The sequence below is a fragment of the Hylobates moloch genome, unplaced genomic scaffold, assembly GCF_009828535.3.
Source record: "Hylobates moloch isolate HMO894 unplaced genomic scaffold, HMol_V3 SCAFFOLD_7, whole genome shotgun sequence".
Classification (NCBI taxonomy): domain Eukaryota; kingdom Metazoa; phylum Chordata; class Mammalia; order Primates; family Hylobatidae; genus Hylobates; species Hylobates moloch.
This window is the reverse complement of record NW_026652282.1, coordinates 132835509-132851944: the sequence shown is the minus strand read 5'-3', so window position 1 is coordinate 132851944 and position 16436 is coordinate 132835509. Positions and strand designations below refer to the sequence as shown.

Sequence of the window (16436 nt, the reverse complement as noted above, 5' to 3'; positions counted from 1 at the left end):
TTTGTCTGTGATGGCAGGCATGCCTTATACAAGTGCTTTCAAGGTATACCCCAACTGGATGCTTGAAAATCTATAGATACTGAACTTAATTGAAAGACTGTCTGATACAACTGCTGATACTCTGAAATAGGGCTATTCATTTGGTGGTGCCCTACAGTTGGGGTTCTTGTCCTAGGGTGTGTGGAATAATATGCAAAATTCGTGTGTGTGTGTGTGTGTGTAGAATTTCTATTGGGTCTATAACCTAAAAATATTGAGAACCCTTTCCTTAGAGTGACAAAAGTGTTTGAGTACCACTAACCCTTATTCAGTTTGGTCACTGCAGTGAGATGATGCACAGTTCAACAAACTATAGCTTGTGGGTCAAATATAGTGTGTGACCTATTTTGTTTGGCCTGCAAGATAAAAAATGGTTTTTACACTTTAAAAGTGTAATAAAACAAAAACAAAACAAAGAAAATCACTGTAATGGTTAACTCTATGTGTCAATTTGACTGGACTATGGGGTGCCCAGATAAGTGGCTAAACATTAATTCTGTGAGAGTGTTTCTGGAAGAAATTAGCATTTAAATCAATAGACTGAGTAGAGTACATTGCCCTCTGCAGTGCGGGGATAATTCTATCTGCCTGCTTGAGCTGGGATATTGGTCTTTTCCTGTTCTTGGACTGAAACTTACATATCAGCCTTCCATTTTAGGCCTTTGAACTTCGACTAGAACTTAGAAAGGTTCTCCTGGTTCTTAGGCCTTCAGACTAAACTGGAATCATATCACCAGGTTTCCTGGGTCTCAAGCTTATGGATGGAAGACTGGTACTTTTTAGTTTCCATAATTGCGTGAGCTAATTCCTTTACACACACACACACACACACACACACACACACACACACACACACACATATATATATATATTCCCCTATTGGTTCTGTTCTGTTTCTCTGGAGAACACTGACTAATATAGGTATTGGTACTGAGAAGTAGGGTACTGCTGTAACAAATACCTAAAATTGTGGAAGCAGCTTTGGAAATGGGTAATGGGGTAGAGGCTGAAAGAGTTTTGAGGTACTGCTAGAAAAAAAGCAAGCCCAAAATTTAGCAGCAGCCCTGCCCATGAGGCTCTTTGAGGTGACTGTGCCTTTTGAAACTTTAGTCTTGAGTGGTTTCTTAATTATTTTCCATTCTGTTTGAACCAAGATCATATCTGCTGCTGCGGATTTGTATGACTTTCTTTCTCTTCCCCTAGAAACATGATCATTTTGAAATACCTTAACTCAGTTTTTAGATTCTGTATTAGGCCATTCTTACATTGCCATAAATAAATAAATACCCGAGACTGGGTAATTTATAAAAAAAAGAGATTTAATTGTCTCATGGTTCTGCAGGCTATGCAGAAAGCATAACAGCATCTTCTTCTGGGGAGGCCTCAGGGAGCTTCCTCAAGTCTCACCCATATAAAAGTTAGATGAGATTTAGTTGAGACTTTGGAATTTTCATCTTTAGAGTGGATGCTGGAATGAGTTAAGACTTGGGGTTGTTGGGATGGAAGGTATGTTATGTGAGAGGAATATGAATTTGGGGAATCTAGGGATGGAATGTAATAGACTGAATTGAGTCTCCCCTAAGTCCATATGTTAAAGCTCTAACCCCCAATGTGATGGTATCTGGAGCTGGAGACTTCGGGAGATAATTAGGCCATGAAGGTAGATTCTTCATGATGGTATTAGTGCTCTTATAACAAGGGACAGGAGATGGAGCCCTTTATCTCTCCACCATGTGAAGATACAGCAAGAAGGCAGAAGGCAGCCATCCGCAAGCCAGGAAGAGAGTCCTCACCAGAACTTGACTATGCTGGTACCCTGATGTTGGATTTTGTAGCCTACAGAACTGTGAGAAATAAATGTCTGTTGTTTAAGCCACCTGGGCTATGGTATTTTGTTAAAGCAGCCTGAGCCAACTAAGACAACCATGGGACAGAGATTGTACATGGCCCCAAAAAAAGCCTAAAATATTTACTATCTGGCTGTGTTAGTCAGTTCAGGCTGCTATAACAAAATTATAATAGACTGGGTAGCTTAAACAACATATATTTATTTCCCACTGTCTGGAAGCTAGGAAGTCTGAGATGAGGGTTCCAGGCCATTTGATTCCTGGTGAGGACCCTCTTCTTGGTGTGCAGATGGCTACCTTGTTGCTATATCTTCAAATGATAGACAGAGAATGTTCTCTCTCTTATAATGGCACTAATTCCATCATGAGGACTCCACCCTAATAATCTAATTAGCTCCCAAAGGTTCCATCATCAAGTACCATCACATTGGGAGTTAGGCTTCAACATATGAATTTGGAGAAAACACATTCAGTCCATAGCACTGGCCCTTTACAGATAAAAGTCTGCTGACCTCTGAGATAATCTGTAGCAGAAACTCTTTTTTTCATCCTCTCTTTCACTTCTAGTGAGTTGGCAAGAGTAGCTAATACTACCACTTTAATAGCATTTGAAACCTAACTAACCTGTCTCCATTTAAGCTCCACACATTAGTCAGAATACTCTTCACAATGAAATTTAGCTTAGAATCCCTTAAGTAGTTCCCCATTACAATAAAGACCAATCTTCTCAAGATTGCCTACAAGGGTCTGTACAATGTGGCCCCGGCTAACCTCTGTAGCCTCTTTTATCAACCCTTCCTTGCACTTGATGTAGCAGTCCATATAGGCCAATATGACATATTCTCTGTAGCCTAACTCTTGTACACATAGTTCACTCTAACTGAAACATTCTTCTTCACTGCCTCACCCCTCTTCCCCTGCCTAGTTCATATTCAATACTCATGACTCAGCAGGCAGTCATTCATAACTCTCCAGGTTTTCTTACAGCACCCTATGCATTGCCTAAAAGAATTTCTCATGTTGTCTTATGCTTGTTTATCATTGCCACAAGACTGTGAGTATCTTGAGGATAGAGAATGTGTCTTCTTCCTCTCTGCATGCTTTGCACTTAGGACAATGCCTGAATCCTGCTAGGTATTCATTAAATGTTTGTTGAATAAATCAATGGTAAATCAAGCAGTGGTGCAGCTGCCTTACTGGTAACTCCAATACAGGCCACATACCTACAAATGATCTTCTCCTGCTCTACTAGATACCTAGTAATCCTGACTATATGCTATATTCCATTTTCAGGTTAAGAGTTGCTAGTTATATAAGCAGTGTAGTAGTGGAATAAACTACCGTGTGGCTAGATTTGCCTTTTAGTAGGCTTCAGTATATCCCTTCATTTTAGTTAAGTTGGTATGCGTACTGTCCTTTTGCTGACTGGAGTCCATTCTTGCCTTTTCACTTGTAATTTTTCTCCTTGAAATCACAGGAAAAATTAATTAAAGGACGATCTGATTAAATGACCACCTTCTGCTTCAAAATATAGCTAAAAATTCATTTATTCAAGGCAGCTTCTTTGAATAATCTATTTCCTCTTTGAAATTAAATATTTGGTAGGTATCAACTCAATTTACATTTGTGTCTGGCATAAGCTAATTATGCTTCTCATATTTATTTACTTATTTTATTCATTTCAGGGACTCTACATCTTACATTGAGAAAGGGAATCTTCCATCTTTGGTTCTCTAACAGTTCTTAGCTCAGTTAATAAAATTAACACTCAACAAATGCTTATTAATTAGATCTTATCAAAATTTTAATACAGAAAAGAAACTTGAAACTCACCTTGATTCATCTCTTTTATAACCCACATTTAATCAATCACCAAGGTCTGTTGATTCCACTTCCTAAATCTTTCTGAAATCCATATAACCTCTCCATTTACACTCCTTTCTCCTGCCACATTCAGATATTCATCATCTATAGACAGTGGGATACTATAAAAGGATTTTAAAAATCAAGGTAGTAAAATCAGATTGGAGTTTAGAAAGAGCACTCTAGTTTCAGGATGGATAATGGATCAACAGGAGAGCAAGACAAGGCTGCAGTAATCCTGTTAGGATAGTTACCTCCTTGCTTCTCAATGTTGTTTTTGGACCACTTTTTCTCCCTCGTTCCTCTAAAACCCAAGCTTCTTTGAAGATCATACTTTCTTAATTATTCTAATCAAGTACCTCTTGAGTCACTCTCCATTTTTAATGGAGACCAGTTTACTGTTGTCCACTTTACCCTTTCCCTGTCATCCTTGGCAACTTCATCATCATTAATTATGGTACTCTCAAAATTTTCATTTAAAACATTCCATACTCTAGCCACCTCTTATTACCATTCCAATTCAATTATTCTGGCACTCCTCACTCCAATAATCCTTCAACCCCATAAAGAGCTCCAATCCATTGACCCTAAGCTCCTTTTCACTCTCTGTCATCTTGTTTCCTTTAATGTCCTCACTTCCCTCCTTACAGAGCCCGTATTCCATGGTCCATCATTTTAATCAATTCCCTGCAAACAGTCTTAACTTCCTTGTCCCCTCTCTCTGTGCCATACTTCTCTGACGAAGCCCCAACCATGGTAAACTCAAGTTCCTACCTCCTGTGCAGCCAAGCAGCTGAAAATTGCTGGAGAAAAATTTTTCTTTTATGTTTCTTTTTAATTGACAAATAATGTGTTTTGTTATCTTGTAAACATGATGTTTTGAGGTATATATACATTTTGGAATGGCTAAACCTAACCAATTAATAAATGGATTACTTCACAGTTATTATTTTTGTGGTGCTAGTATGTAACGTCAACTCTGTTTTTCAAGAATACAATATCATCATTAACTATAGTCATTTTGCTGTATGATAGACTCTTGAAATTTATTCCTCCTATCTAACTCTAATCATGTATCCTCTGACCAACATGTCTCCATCTTCCATCCCCCCTAATCACCCTAGCCTCTGATAATCACCATTCTACTCACTTCTATGAGATCAAATTTTTTAGATTCCACATATGAGTGAGATAATGCAGTATTTGTCTTCCTGTGCCTGGCTTATTTCCTTTAACATAAATTCCTCCAGGTTCATCCAAGTTGCTGCAAATGACAGGATCTGATTCTTTTTATGGCTGAGTAGTATTACATTGTGTATGTATACCTCACTTTTTTCATCCATTCATCCATTGATGGACACTTATGATGGAGAAAATTTTAAAAACTGCACTGGCTAGTATCATTTTAAACTTATCATGAAAAATCTCAAATTAGTACTCAATATAGCCAAATAATTCTTGCATAATTTCCTAGTAAAACCACTCGCTCTCTAAGAAGACTGTGTCATACCATCTCCCCATCCTCAAACTGCCAACACCTCCTCACCCTTCACACTTTCAACTGATGACCTTGCTTCTTCCTTCAAAGAAAATGTAGAAGCAATAAGAGAATCTTCACAAACTGATGCCCCATGTCCAATCACTTACCTGCATCTGTGCCCATATATTCCACCTTTCTTTCTGTTACAATCATTGAAATATCTGTGCATCTAATCAAGTTCAATACTTCCATTTATGAACTAGATTCTATCTCTTCTTTCATACTCAGAGACTATGCTCCTGAAGCAGTTCTATTCCTCTCTTTTGCATCACCAAATTTTCCTTCCCTATTGGATCATCCTCATTAGCAAACATGTAATATCTCCCATATTAAAATAATATTTCAGGAGTGCCATCAGCAAGATGGCAGAATAGAAAAAAAAGACCCTCCTTCCCCCATGGATTGAATAACAATTTATGGAACAATTGCCTTTATGACAAATTCAGAAATGAGTTAAAAGGTTGCTGCACCCCAGGCAAGTGCAAAGCCAGCCTCACCAAAACCCAGTAGGAAAATTCATGGCATTTCTTCACCAGAGACTCTTCTCCCAGCTTGGTGCATTGTAACTGAGAGGAAACCCCTACCTCTTGACTTATCCTAGGGGGGAAAAGAAGTTGAATGCCCAACATTCTAACTTTTCAGGGTGTTATCTAAAAGACTGGTTTCTGTCTTGCCTGAATCTAAGAACTGACAGCAATGGGAAGCCAGATTGGGGGCCTGCTGAGAACAAAGGTGATAAATGTGGCTTGGCCTGGCACCTGAGTCTGTAGACCACAGACAGATATTATGTGGAGCTCCAATACCCTAGTTTACTACAGAAACAGAGAGATGGCAGTATCACAGACAGACATCAAGGGGAACTCCTGAATAGAAACTGATAAATCTCTTCAACTAGAAGATTAAATGCACAATTCCAGAAGAGTATGCATTCCCAGGAAAGGATTAGAAGGTCTCTGGATTCTTTAACTGGGCTAATTGGAGAATGTCCTCCTTGTATGCAACCAGACCACAAAGACTGAGAAAGGTATCTGAGCTTTCAAATGTTAAAGTCTCAACAAGATATAATAAGACATACAAAGAAACAAAGAAATGTGGACTATTCAAAGGAATAATTTAAACCTCCAGAAAGCACCCCTAAAGACATAAAGAAATATTAATTACCAAAAACTCAAAATAAGCATCACCAGAATAATTGAAGAATTAAAAAAGAACATAGATAGGCAACTAAACAAAATTAGGAAACTGACATATAAACAAAATGAGAATATCAACAAATAAATAAAACTATAAAGAAGAATCAAACAGAAATTCTGGAACTGAAGTATCTAATAATCGAATTGGAGAAATTCACTGGAGGGATTCAATAGCAGAATTGACCAGGCAGAAAAAAGAATTAGTAAACTCATCGATAGGGCTTTGAAATTATTGAGAAAGAGAAGAAAAAAAAACAAAGAATGAAGAAAAATGAGGAGAGCCTAAGGGATTTATGGGGCACCAACAAGCAGAACAACATACGCATAATGCAAATCACAAAAGGAGAAAAGAGAAATGAGTAGAGAGCTAATCTGAAGAAATGATGGCTGAAAACTCTCCAAATTTGATGAGAGAAAAGGACACACAATTTGAATAAACAAACAACTCTAGTTGAAATAAATCTAAAGAGACCTACACTGAGACCCATCAAAATCAAACTGTCACAAAGACAGAATCTTGAAAGTGGCAAGAAAAAATGACTCATCACATACAAGGGAGCTTCTATTAAACTATCAGCTGGTTTCTCAGCAAAACCTTGCAGGCTAGAAAGGAGTGAAATAATATATTCAATTACTGAAGAACAAAACCTGCCCACCAAGAACATTATATTTTGTAAAACTGTCCTTCTAAAATGAAGGAGAGATTAAGACTTCCCAGATAAACAAAAGGAGAGGAAGTTGATCACCACTCAATCTGCCCCACAAGAAATGCTAAAGGGATCCTTCAAGTTGAAGAAAAAGGATGATAAATAGCAACACAAAACCATATGAAAATATAAACCTTCTGATAAAGGTTTATTATGTAGTATTGTAATATAAGTGTGTAAATCACTTTTAAATATGGTATAAATTTTAAAAACAAAAGTAACAAATAATTATAGATCTATGTTAATGGATGCACATCATAAGGAAAGGATGCCCACCCTCAATATTACTATTGTTGAAGTACTGGAATTCCTAGCTAGAAAAATTAGACAAGAAAGAGAAGTAACAGAAATCTAAATTGGAAAAGATGAAGTAAAATTGTCTCTATTCACAGATGACATGATCTTATATGTAGAAAACCCTAAATATTCCATATGCAATACAAAGTATTGTAACTAATAAATGATGTCAGAAAATTTGCAGGATACAAAAGCAATACATAAAATGCATTGCATTTCTATATATTAATGGTTACCAATCTAAGAAGAAAAATTAAGAAAAAATTCCATTTATTTATTTTATTTTATTTTTTATTATACTTTAAGTTCTGGGATACATGTGCAGAACATGCAGGTTTGTTACATAGGTATACATGTGCCATGGTGGTTTGCTGCACCCATCAACCTGTCATCTACATTAGGTATTTCTCCTAATGCTATCCCTCCCCTAGACCCCACTCCCTGACAGGCCCCAGTGTGTGATGTTCCCCTCCCTGTGTCCATGTGTCCTCATTGTTCAACTCCCACTTATGAGTGAGAACATGCGGTGTTTCATTTTCTATTCTTGTGTTAGTTTGCTGAGAATGATGGTCTCCAGTGTCATCCATGTCCCTGCAAAGGACATGAACTCATTCTTTTTTATGGCTGTCTAGTATCCCAGGGTGTATATGTGCCACATTTTCTTTATCTAGTCTCACATTGATGGGCATTTGGGTTGTTTCCAAGTCTTTGCTATTGTGAACAGTGCTGCAATAAACATATGTGTGCATATGTCTTTATAGTAGAATGATTTATAATCCTCTGGGTATATACCCAGTAATGAGATTGCTGAGTCAAATGGTAATTCTAGTTCTAGATCCTTGAGGAATCTCCACACTGCCTTCCACAATGGTTGAACTAATTTACACTCCCACCAACAGTGTAAAAGCGTTCCCATTTCTGCACATCCTCTCCAGCATCTGTTGTTTCCTGACTTTTTAATGATTGCCAATCTAACTGGTGTGAGATGATATCTCATTATGGTTTTGATTTGCATTTCTCTGATGACCAGTGATGATCAGCTTTTTTCATATGTTTGTTGGCTGCATAAATGTCTGCTTTTGAGAAGTGTCTGTTCATATCCTTCACCCACTTTTTGATGGGATTGTTTTTTTTCGTGTAAATTTGTTTAAGTTCTTTGTAGATTCTGAATATTAGCCCTTTGTCAGATGGATAGATTGCAAAAATTTTCTCCCATTCTGTAGGTTGCCTGTTCACTCTGATGGTAGTTTCTTTTGCTGTGGAGAAGCTCTTTAGTTTAATCAGATCCCATTTGTCTATTTTGGCTTTTGTTGCCATTGCTTTTGGTGCTTTAGTCATGAAGTCTTTGCCGATGCCTATGTCCTGAATGGTATTGCCTAGGTTTTCTTCTAGGGTTTTTATGGTTTTAGGTCTTATGTTTAAGTCTTTAATCCATCTTGAGTTAATTTTTGTATAAGGTATAAGGAAGGGATCCAGTTTCAGCATTCTGCATATGGCATCAAAAAGGATGAAATACTTAGGAATAAACTCAACCAAGTTAGTGAAACACTTGTACAGTGAAAACTACAAAATGTTGCTAAGATAAATCAAAGAAAGTTACAAATAAATGAAAAGGCATCTCATGCTCATGGATTGGAAGGCTTAATGTTGTTAAAATGTCCATACTACCCAAAGTGATCTACAGATTAAATGCAATGCCTATCAAAACTCCAGTGGAATTTGTTGTAGAAATAGAAAAAAACCTTCCTAAAAGTCATAGGGAATCTCAAGGGACCCTGAATAGTCAAAATAGTCTTGAAAATAAGACCAAAATTGGAGGCCTCGCACTTCCCAATTTCAAAACATGCAACAAAGCAACAGTAATCAAAATAGTATTGATGTATGAAAAAGTCTTTATCTTTAACTTTTGAAGGATCATTTTGCTGGATATATAATTCTACATTGGTAGTTGTCCCCCCTTTAACACTTTAAGGTTGTCATTCCATTGTGTTCTTGCTTGCACAGTTCCTGATGAGAAGTCCACTGCAATTCTTATCTTTGTTTCTCTGTAGGTAAGGTATTTTTCTCCCCACTAGGCTGCCTTCAAGAATATCTCTTTGTCTTTGGTTTTCTGCAGTTTTAATATGATATGCCTACATGTGAGGTCCTGCTTGTTTATTTTAAGGTGTGTGTGTGTGTGTTTATTCATAATGCATTCGTTAATGTGTCTATTTTTTATGCCAGTACCATATTGTTTTGATTACTATTGCTTTGTAATATATTTTGATATCGGGTAGTATGATGCCTCCAGCTTAGTTCTTTTTGCTCAAGATTGCTTTAGCCATTCAGGGTCTTAAGTTGAAAACTTTTCCTTTCAGATCAGGAACAAGACAATGATGCTCACTCCTCCTACTCTTACTCCACATAGTACTGGAAGTCGTAGCCAGAGTAATTAGGCAAGGAAAAGAAATAAAAGACATGCAAATAAGAAAGAAAGAGATTAAATTGTCTCTGTTCACTGATGAAATAATCTTATATATAGAAAACCCTAAAGAGACTACCAAAAAACTGTTAGACTTAATGAATTCAGTAAAATCAACATACAAAAATCATTAATGCTTCTAAACTCTAACAATGAACTAACTGAAAAAGAAATCAAGAAAACAATGCTATTTGTAATAGTTGCAAAAAAATACGTAGGAATAAATTTAACCAAGGAGATTAATAATCTCTACACTCAAAACTATAAAACATTGATTAAATAAATTGGAGAACACACAAATAAATGAAAAAATATTCCATCTTCATGGATTGGAAGAATTAATATTGTTAAAATATCTATACTATTCAAAGCGATCTACAGATTCAGTGCAGCTCCTGTCAAAATTTCAATTACATTTTTCACAGAAATAGAAAAAATCCTAAAATTCTGACTGATAATTTCAACACCTGTGTCATATGTAAGTCTGGTTCTGATCTTGCCTTGTCTGTTCAAATTGTGTTATTTCTTGCCTTAGCAAGTTTTATAATTTTATTATTGTTAAAAGCCACACATCTTGTATAGAGCAATAGCTACTGAGGTAAGTAGGATTTTACCATGTATATTTATATTAATCTGGCCTGGAGTTAGGTTGTGTTTGATGTTTGTTGTCTCTGTGGGTACCAGAAGCATTAAACTTCTCTAGTGATTTTGCTTTTGTCTTCTCTCTTGGCCTTGGCCCTTCCCTCTGTGCTGTACCTCAGAGACAGGCTGTCTCTTGCAGCTCTTCCAGCTGTAATCCATTGTCATTTTAACTGGAGGCTTATTAGCTTGTTGTAGGGTGTGGGGGGATGAGGGCTTTCTACAATCTTCAGATTCTCAGTCTTTGGAGTGCATAGTGGGCCTGTGTCTTGGAAGTGTGACTTTCACAGTTGTTTTTGTTTCTCTTCCAGGGTGTGGTAGATTGAACTGTAACCCCCCAAAAGATATGTTGAAGTCCTAATCCCTGGTACCTGTGAATGTGACCTTATTTAGAAAGCGTCTTTGCAGATGTAATCAAGTTAAAATGAGGTCACACTGGATTAGGGTGTGTTCTAAATCCAATGACTGCTATCTTTATAAAGAGAGAAATATTTGAAGACAGAGATTAGACATTGTGAAGAAGGCCATGTGAATATGAAAGCAGAGACTGGAGTAATGATGGCACAAGCAAAGTAAAGCCAAGGATTGCCAGCAACCATAAGAAACTAGAAAAGGCAAGGAAAAACTCTCTCCCAAAGCCTTTGGAGGGAGTATGGCCTTACCAACCCTCCAAGACTATGAGAAAATACACTGTTGTTTTAAATCACCTAGTTTGTGTAATTTGTTATGGCAGCCTTAGAAGACTCACACACATAGGTATGCCAACTAATACTTTCTGTGGTTGTAACATTCCTAGTCTATGTCTTTGAAACCCTCTCCCTTGTATATTAAGGCTTTCTTTTCTTTATTTTTTTTTCCCTTAGGTAAGACAGGGAGATGGAGTGGGGCTGGAGCAGTCTGAGTTGCCTTCCCCTAGTTGAGAAGGGATTTCACTATTGCCCTCTGTTATTTTTGTCTTTCTCCCAACTTGTAGGCTAATCTTAAAAATAAATGGCTAGAGGTCCTGTCAACTCCACAAAAAGTATTTTCAGACCACACAAAAGGTATTTATCATTGCATAACAATGTGAATTGTACACTTAAAATGGTTAAGATAGTAAATTTTATACTATGTGTTTTCTTACCACAATTTTATCATTCCAATTTTTTATATATGTGCTGCCAAAGCAAATATTTCTTACCACAAGTTTTAAAAAGTATCTGTCTTCACACATCTCTTACCAAAATGATCTTCATGTTGCTGCCAAGCACAAGTCAGAGACTTGGAGGCTGTATGGTGCCAATGGACAGCTAAAGGAAGTAAGCTTTTGAAGTTGGGCTGTGGAAGGGCCGGATATATGACTCCTCCCTTCAGCAAGTCCTGAAGCCTGCTGTGTAGGTGGTACAATCTGTGGTACCACATCCTAGAAGATTGGATAATAACAAGTTAGTAGTAATATACAACAACTTTTATGAAGCTATAGGAATAACACTACAGATATAATTATGTAAAATGATAGATTTAATGATCTCAATACAGAAGATTAAACAAAGCAGAAATTGTGAAAAGTTAAGCATAAGTGATCTATAACCATTACTTACATTTTCTCATTAGCCACTCTTATTTTATGTCATACAATTTTCCTTTTGCCCTACTACCTAACTGAAGCAGTGCTTTAAAAAATTCACTAATCTTAACCTTCCAAATACATACAGTCATCTGCATAATGACATTTCTGTCAATAACAGACCACATATACGATGGTGGTCCCATAAGATTATAATGGAGCTGAAAAAATCCTATCATCTAGTGACATAGTAATGAAGCACAGTGCATTACCTTTTCTATGTTTAGATGTGTTTACATACACAAATATTCAGCGTTATGATACAGTTGCCTACAGTATTCAGTACAGTCATATGCTATGCAGGTTTGTAGCCTAGGAGCAACAGGCTATATATATCATATAACCTAGACGTGTAGTAGGCTATACCATCTGGGTTTGTTAACACTCTAGGATGTTCATACAACCATGAAATTGCTGAATGAGGCATTTCTCAGAATGTATCCCTGTCATTATCCTGTCAACTGACCCATAATTGTAAAAGGATTATTTTTCATGTCTCATCCTTCTGGGTCTCTCTGCTTGTGACACTATTGATCAACCCTATTCCGACTATGTGAAACTTTCTTCTCCGCTGGTTATGTGTGCTGTGGGCAAGTTACTTAAACCCTCAGTGACTCCATTTCTTCCTTTGTAAAATGAGGTTGATAATAGTATTTATCTCATGGCTTTACTGTGAGGACTAAAATACTTAGAATTATATGTTCCATACTAAGCCCTACATATGTATCACTGCTATTATTATCGTTATTACGGCTGTTGTTAGGAATAAACTGTATCTGTTGGGAAAATGCCTTGATAAACCTGCTTGGAGTTGGTGATGCTGAGTAGCATAGTTTTAGAAAAATTAATAAAACAACACCATTTGCATAAGGTCTTAAAAGGAATTAATTTGTCCTGTGGCGAAAGACTGAGAGAGCTATGTGATTGCAGATAGGCTGTGTGGTTCTCAATGTGAACCTTCTCAATTACACCCTCAAATATGCAGTAGTGTAATTAAACCCACAAAATGCTTATCTTGAGTGGACTGGTGAGTGCCTGTGTGTGTGTGTGCACATGCATATGTGTGGGTATGTGAGTTGTAAGCTGATGAAAGGACTGAACGTCATGCTGATATGGGATGAAACCAATCACATAAACTAAAGCCATAGCTAGAGATATAATAGAATTTACTAATCACTAGGGAGCAGTCTGTAATTACAGGATAGAGAATGGAAGGCTAAAGTCAAATTTATTGAGATTTTGTGGCTGAGGGCAAAGAGGAGAGCACAGAAACTCCTTGGCTGATATCTGGGTTACATTTATTTCTTCACTGTCTCTTGTTTCCAACCTCCTACCTATAGATACTGTCTGAAACAGGGGTTGGCAATCTGTGCCCCACAAACTAAAAATGGATTTTATATTTTTTAAGGAGTTGTAAAGAAAAACAAAGATGAGTATGACACCAAGACTCCAGACCAAGACCAGACTAGAATTTCTTCTTTGTAGTCTATGAAGTCTACAATATATGCTATCTGGATCTTCAAAGAAAAAAAATTTCCAACTCGTAGTCAAATATTAAATTCTTAATCAAATACTCTTCTCCCACTACATCGAATAATCTCCCAAAAATCTACTCTTAAGTATATTCACCCACTTCATTATTTCACAAAATAAATATTACTAATAGGTACTTTTTTTTTTTCTTTTGAGACGGAGTCTTGCTGTGTCGCCCAGGCTGGAGTGCAGTGGTGCAATCTTGGCTCACTGCAAGCTCCGCCTCCCGGGTTCAAACTATTCTCCTGCCTCAGCCTCCCGAGTAGCTGGGACTACAGGCACCTGCCACATGCCCAGCTAATTTTTTGTATTTTTAGTAGAGACAGAGTTTCACTGTGTTAGCCAGCATGGTCTCGATCTCCTGACCTCGTGATCCGCCTCCTCGGCCTCCCAAAGTGCTGGGATTACAGGCGTGAGCCACTGTGCCCGGCTATAATAGGTACTTTCTTAAGTATTAAGATACAAACATAAGTAAATCAGCAGTCCTAGCCACCATTCAAGATGTTCACAATCTAGCAGGGAAGAAAGACAAGTACAGGATGATAACTACTAACTATTTATAATAGTTTTAAGCATACAACACAGTGAAAGGTGCAAAGGAACAAGAAGTTAACCATGCCTGAGGAAAGTAGTGGAGCTCCACATGACTAGTGTTCTTTGAAGAAGGTTTCATTGTTTTATATTTACTTAAAAATAAAACTGATTGTAAAGAAAAAGAGATGGGATTGTTGGAGGTGTTGGAAATAATCCACACAACCCTGAAATATATAAAATAATAAGTAAAAGCCTCTTTCTTTCATTATTTACCACTCCCATTCTTTCAAGGAAACTGTTGATGAGGTTTGGCATATACAATGACACATATAATTAAAATCTCCACACCTGCTATAGACACATACAGAAATACATATGTATTTAAACCATAAAGAATGGTAGAAAACAAAGTCTCTCCTCCCCCATTTCCCATAATCTCACTACTCAAATGTTACCAGTTTCAATTTTTAGAAATCAGCCCAAGCAAAACTGGATATCCATATGCAGAAGAATGAGACCCCTATCTCTTGCCATATACAAAAACTACAATCTAAGTGAATTAAAGACTTAAATCTAAGACCGCAGACTGTGAAACTACTACAAGAAAACACTGGGGAAACATACCAGGACATTGGTCTGGGCAAAGATTTCTGGAGTAAGACTTCAAAAGCACAGGCAAGCTAAGCAAAAATGGACAAATGGGATCACATCAAGTTAAAAAGCTACTGTACATCAAAGGATACAACCAACAAAGTGAAGAGACAACCTGGAGAATGGGAGAAAATAATTTGCCAACCACCCATCTGACAAGGGATTAATAATCAAGCAATTTGCAAACTGGCAGCAGGTATCTGAAATTCACACAACTGACAAAGTATTAATATCAAGAATATTTAAAGATCCTACGGGCTGGGCGTGGTGGCTCACACCTGAAATCCCAGCACTTTGGGAGGCCAAGGCGGGCAGATCACAAGGTCAGCAGTACGAGACCAGCCTGACCAACATGGTGAAACCCTGTCTCTACTAAAAAATACAAAAATTAGCCGGGTGTGGTGGCATGCACCTGTAATCCCAGCTACTCAGGAGGCCGAGGCAGGAGAATCGCTTGAACCCAGGAGGCAAAGGTTGCAGTGAGCTGAGATTGCGCCACTGCACTCCAGTCTGGGCGACAGAGTGAGACTGTCTCAAAAAAAAAAAAAAAAAAAAAAAGACATCCTACAAATCAATAGGAAAAGCAAACAATATGTGAGCAAATAGTATGAACAGACATTTCTAAGAGAAAACACATATGGTCAATATGGTCAATCAATTCATGAAAAGATGTTTAACATCATTAATGATTAGGGAATTGTAATCTAGCCACAGTGAGATATGATATAACCATTTGATTGGCAAAAATTAAGATGTCTGACAATAGCAAGTATAGAGGTCTTGCACATCTTTCATTGAATTCATTCCTAAGTGATTTCTTGTGCTATTACAAGCAGCATTTTAAAATTTCAATTTGCAATTGCTAACAGTATACACAATGCAACTGACTTTTATATTCTGACCTGGAATGCTATAATCTTATTAAAAACAGTTATTACTTCCAGTAAGTGCTTTGGAAATTTCTCAGCATTTTCTACATAAGGAATGTCACATATGAATAGAGTTCTACACCTTCTTTTGCAAACTTTATACCTTTTGTTTTTTTGCTGCATTGCGCTCACTAGTTAGGAGGAGTGAGCATGGACAATCTTGCCTTGTTCCTGATCTTAGGGGAAAGCATTCTAGTTTCATGATTACGTATGTTGTTAGCCATGTTTTTGGATTTTTTTGTTATTGTTATTAATGGCTTTTTTTCTGGTTGGGGAAGTTTCCTTCAATTCCTAGTTTTCTGAGAGTATTTATCAGGAATATGACTTGAATTTTAGTAAATGTACTTTCTATATCTATTATTTTATGGCTTGTTGCTTTATTCTAGTAAAGTGATTAATTATTCTGATTGACTTCCTATGTTAAAACAACCTTGCATTTCTGGAATAAACCCCATTTGATTATGATATATTATCCTTTTTATACATTGTTGGATTCAATATGCTGAAATTTTGTTTCAGTATTTTGCATCTAGATACATGAGGAATACATGGTCTGGTGTGTGTATGTGTGTGTGTCATCTTTATCAGGTATTTTAT

The 16436-nt window shown here is 37.0% G+C and overlaps 1 protein-coding gene across 2 annotated transcripts in view; it reads right to left on the bottom strand.

Moving 5' to 3' along the window:
• The window catches only part of TMLHE (trimethyllysine hydroxylase, epsilon), a 117212-nt gene that overhangs the window by 46483 nt on the left and 54293 nt on the right, over positions 1 to 16436 (bottom strand). For both annotated transcript variants that reach the window (XR_004370593.2, XM_032757827.2), the window contains exon 2: positions 11807 to 11988. Coding sequence is in view for 1 of the 2 variants with exons in the window: in XM_032757827.2 (XP_032613718.1) it covers positions 11807 to 11987 (181 nt within the window). In the remaining variant the exon portion in view is untranslated. The remainder of the gene's footprint in view (positions 1 to 11806; positions 11989 to 16436) is intronic.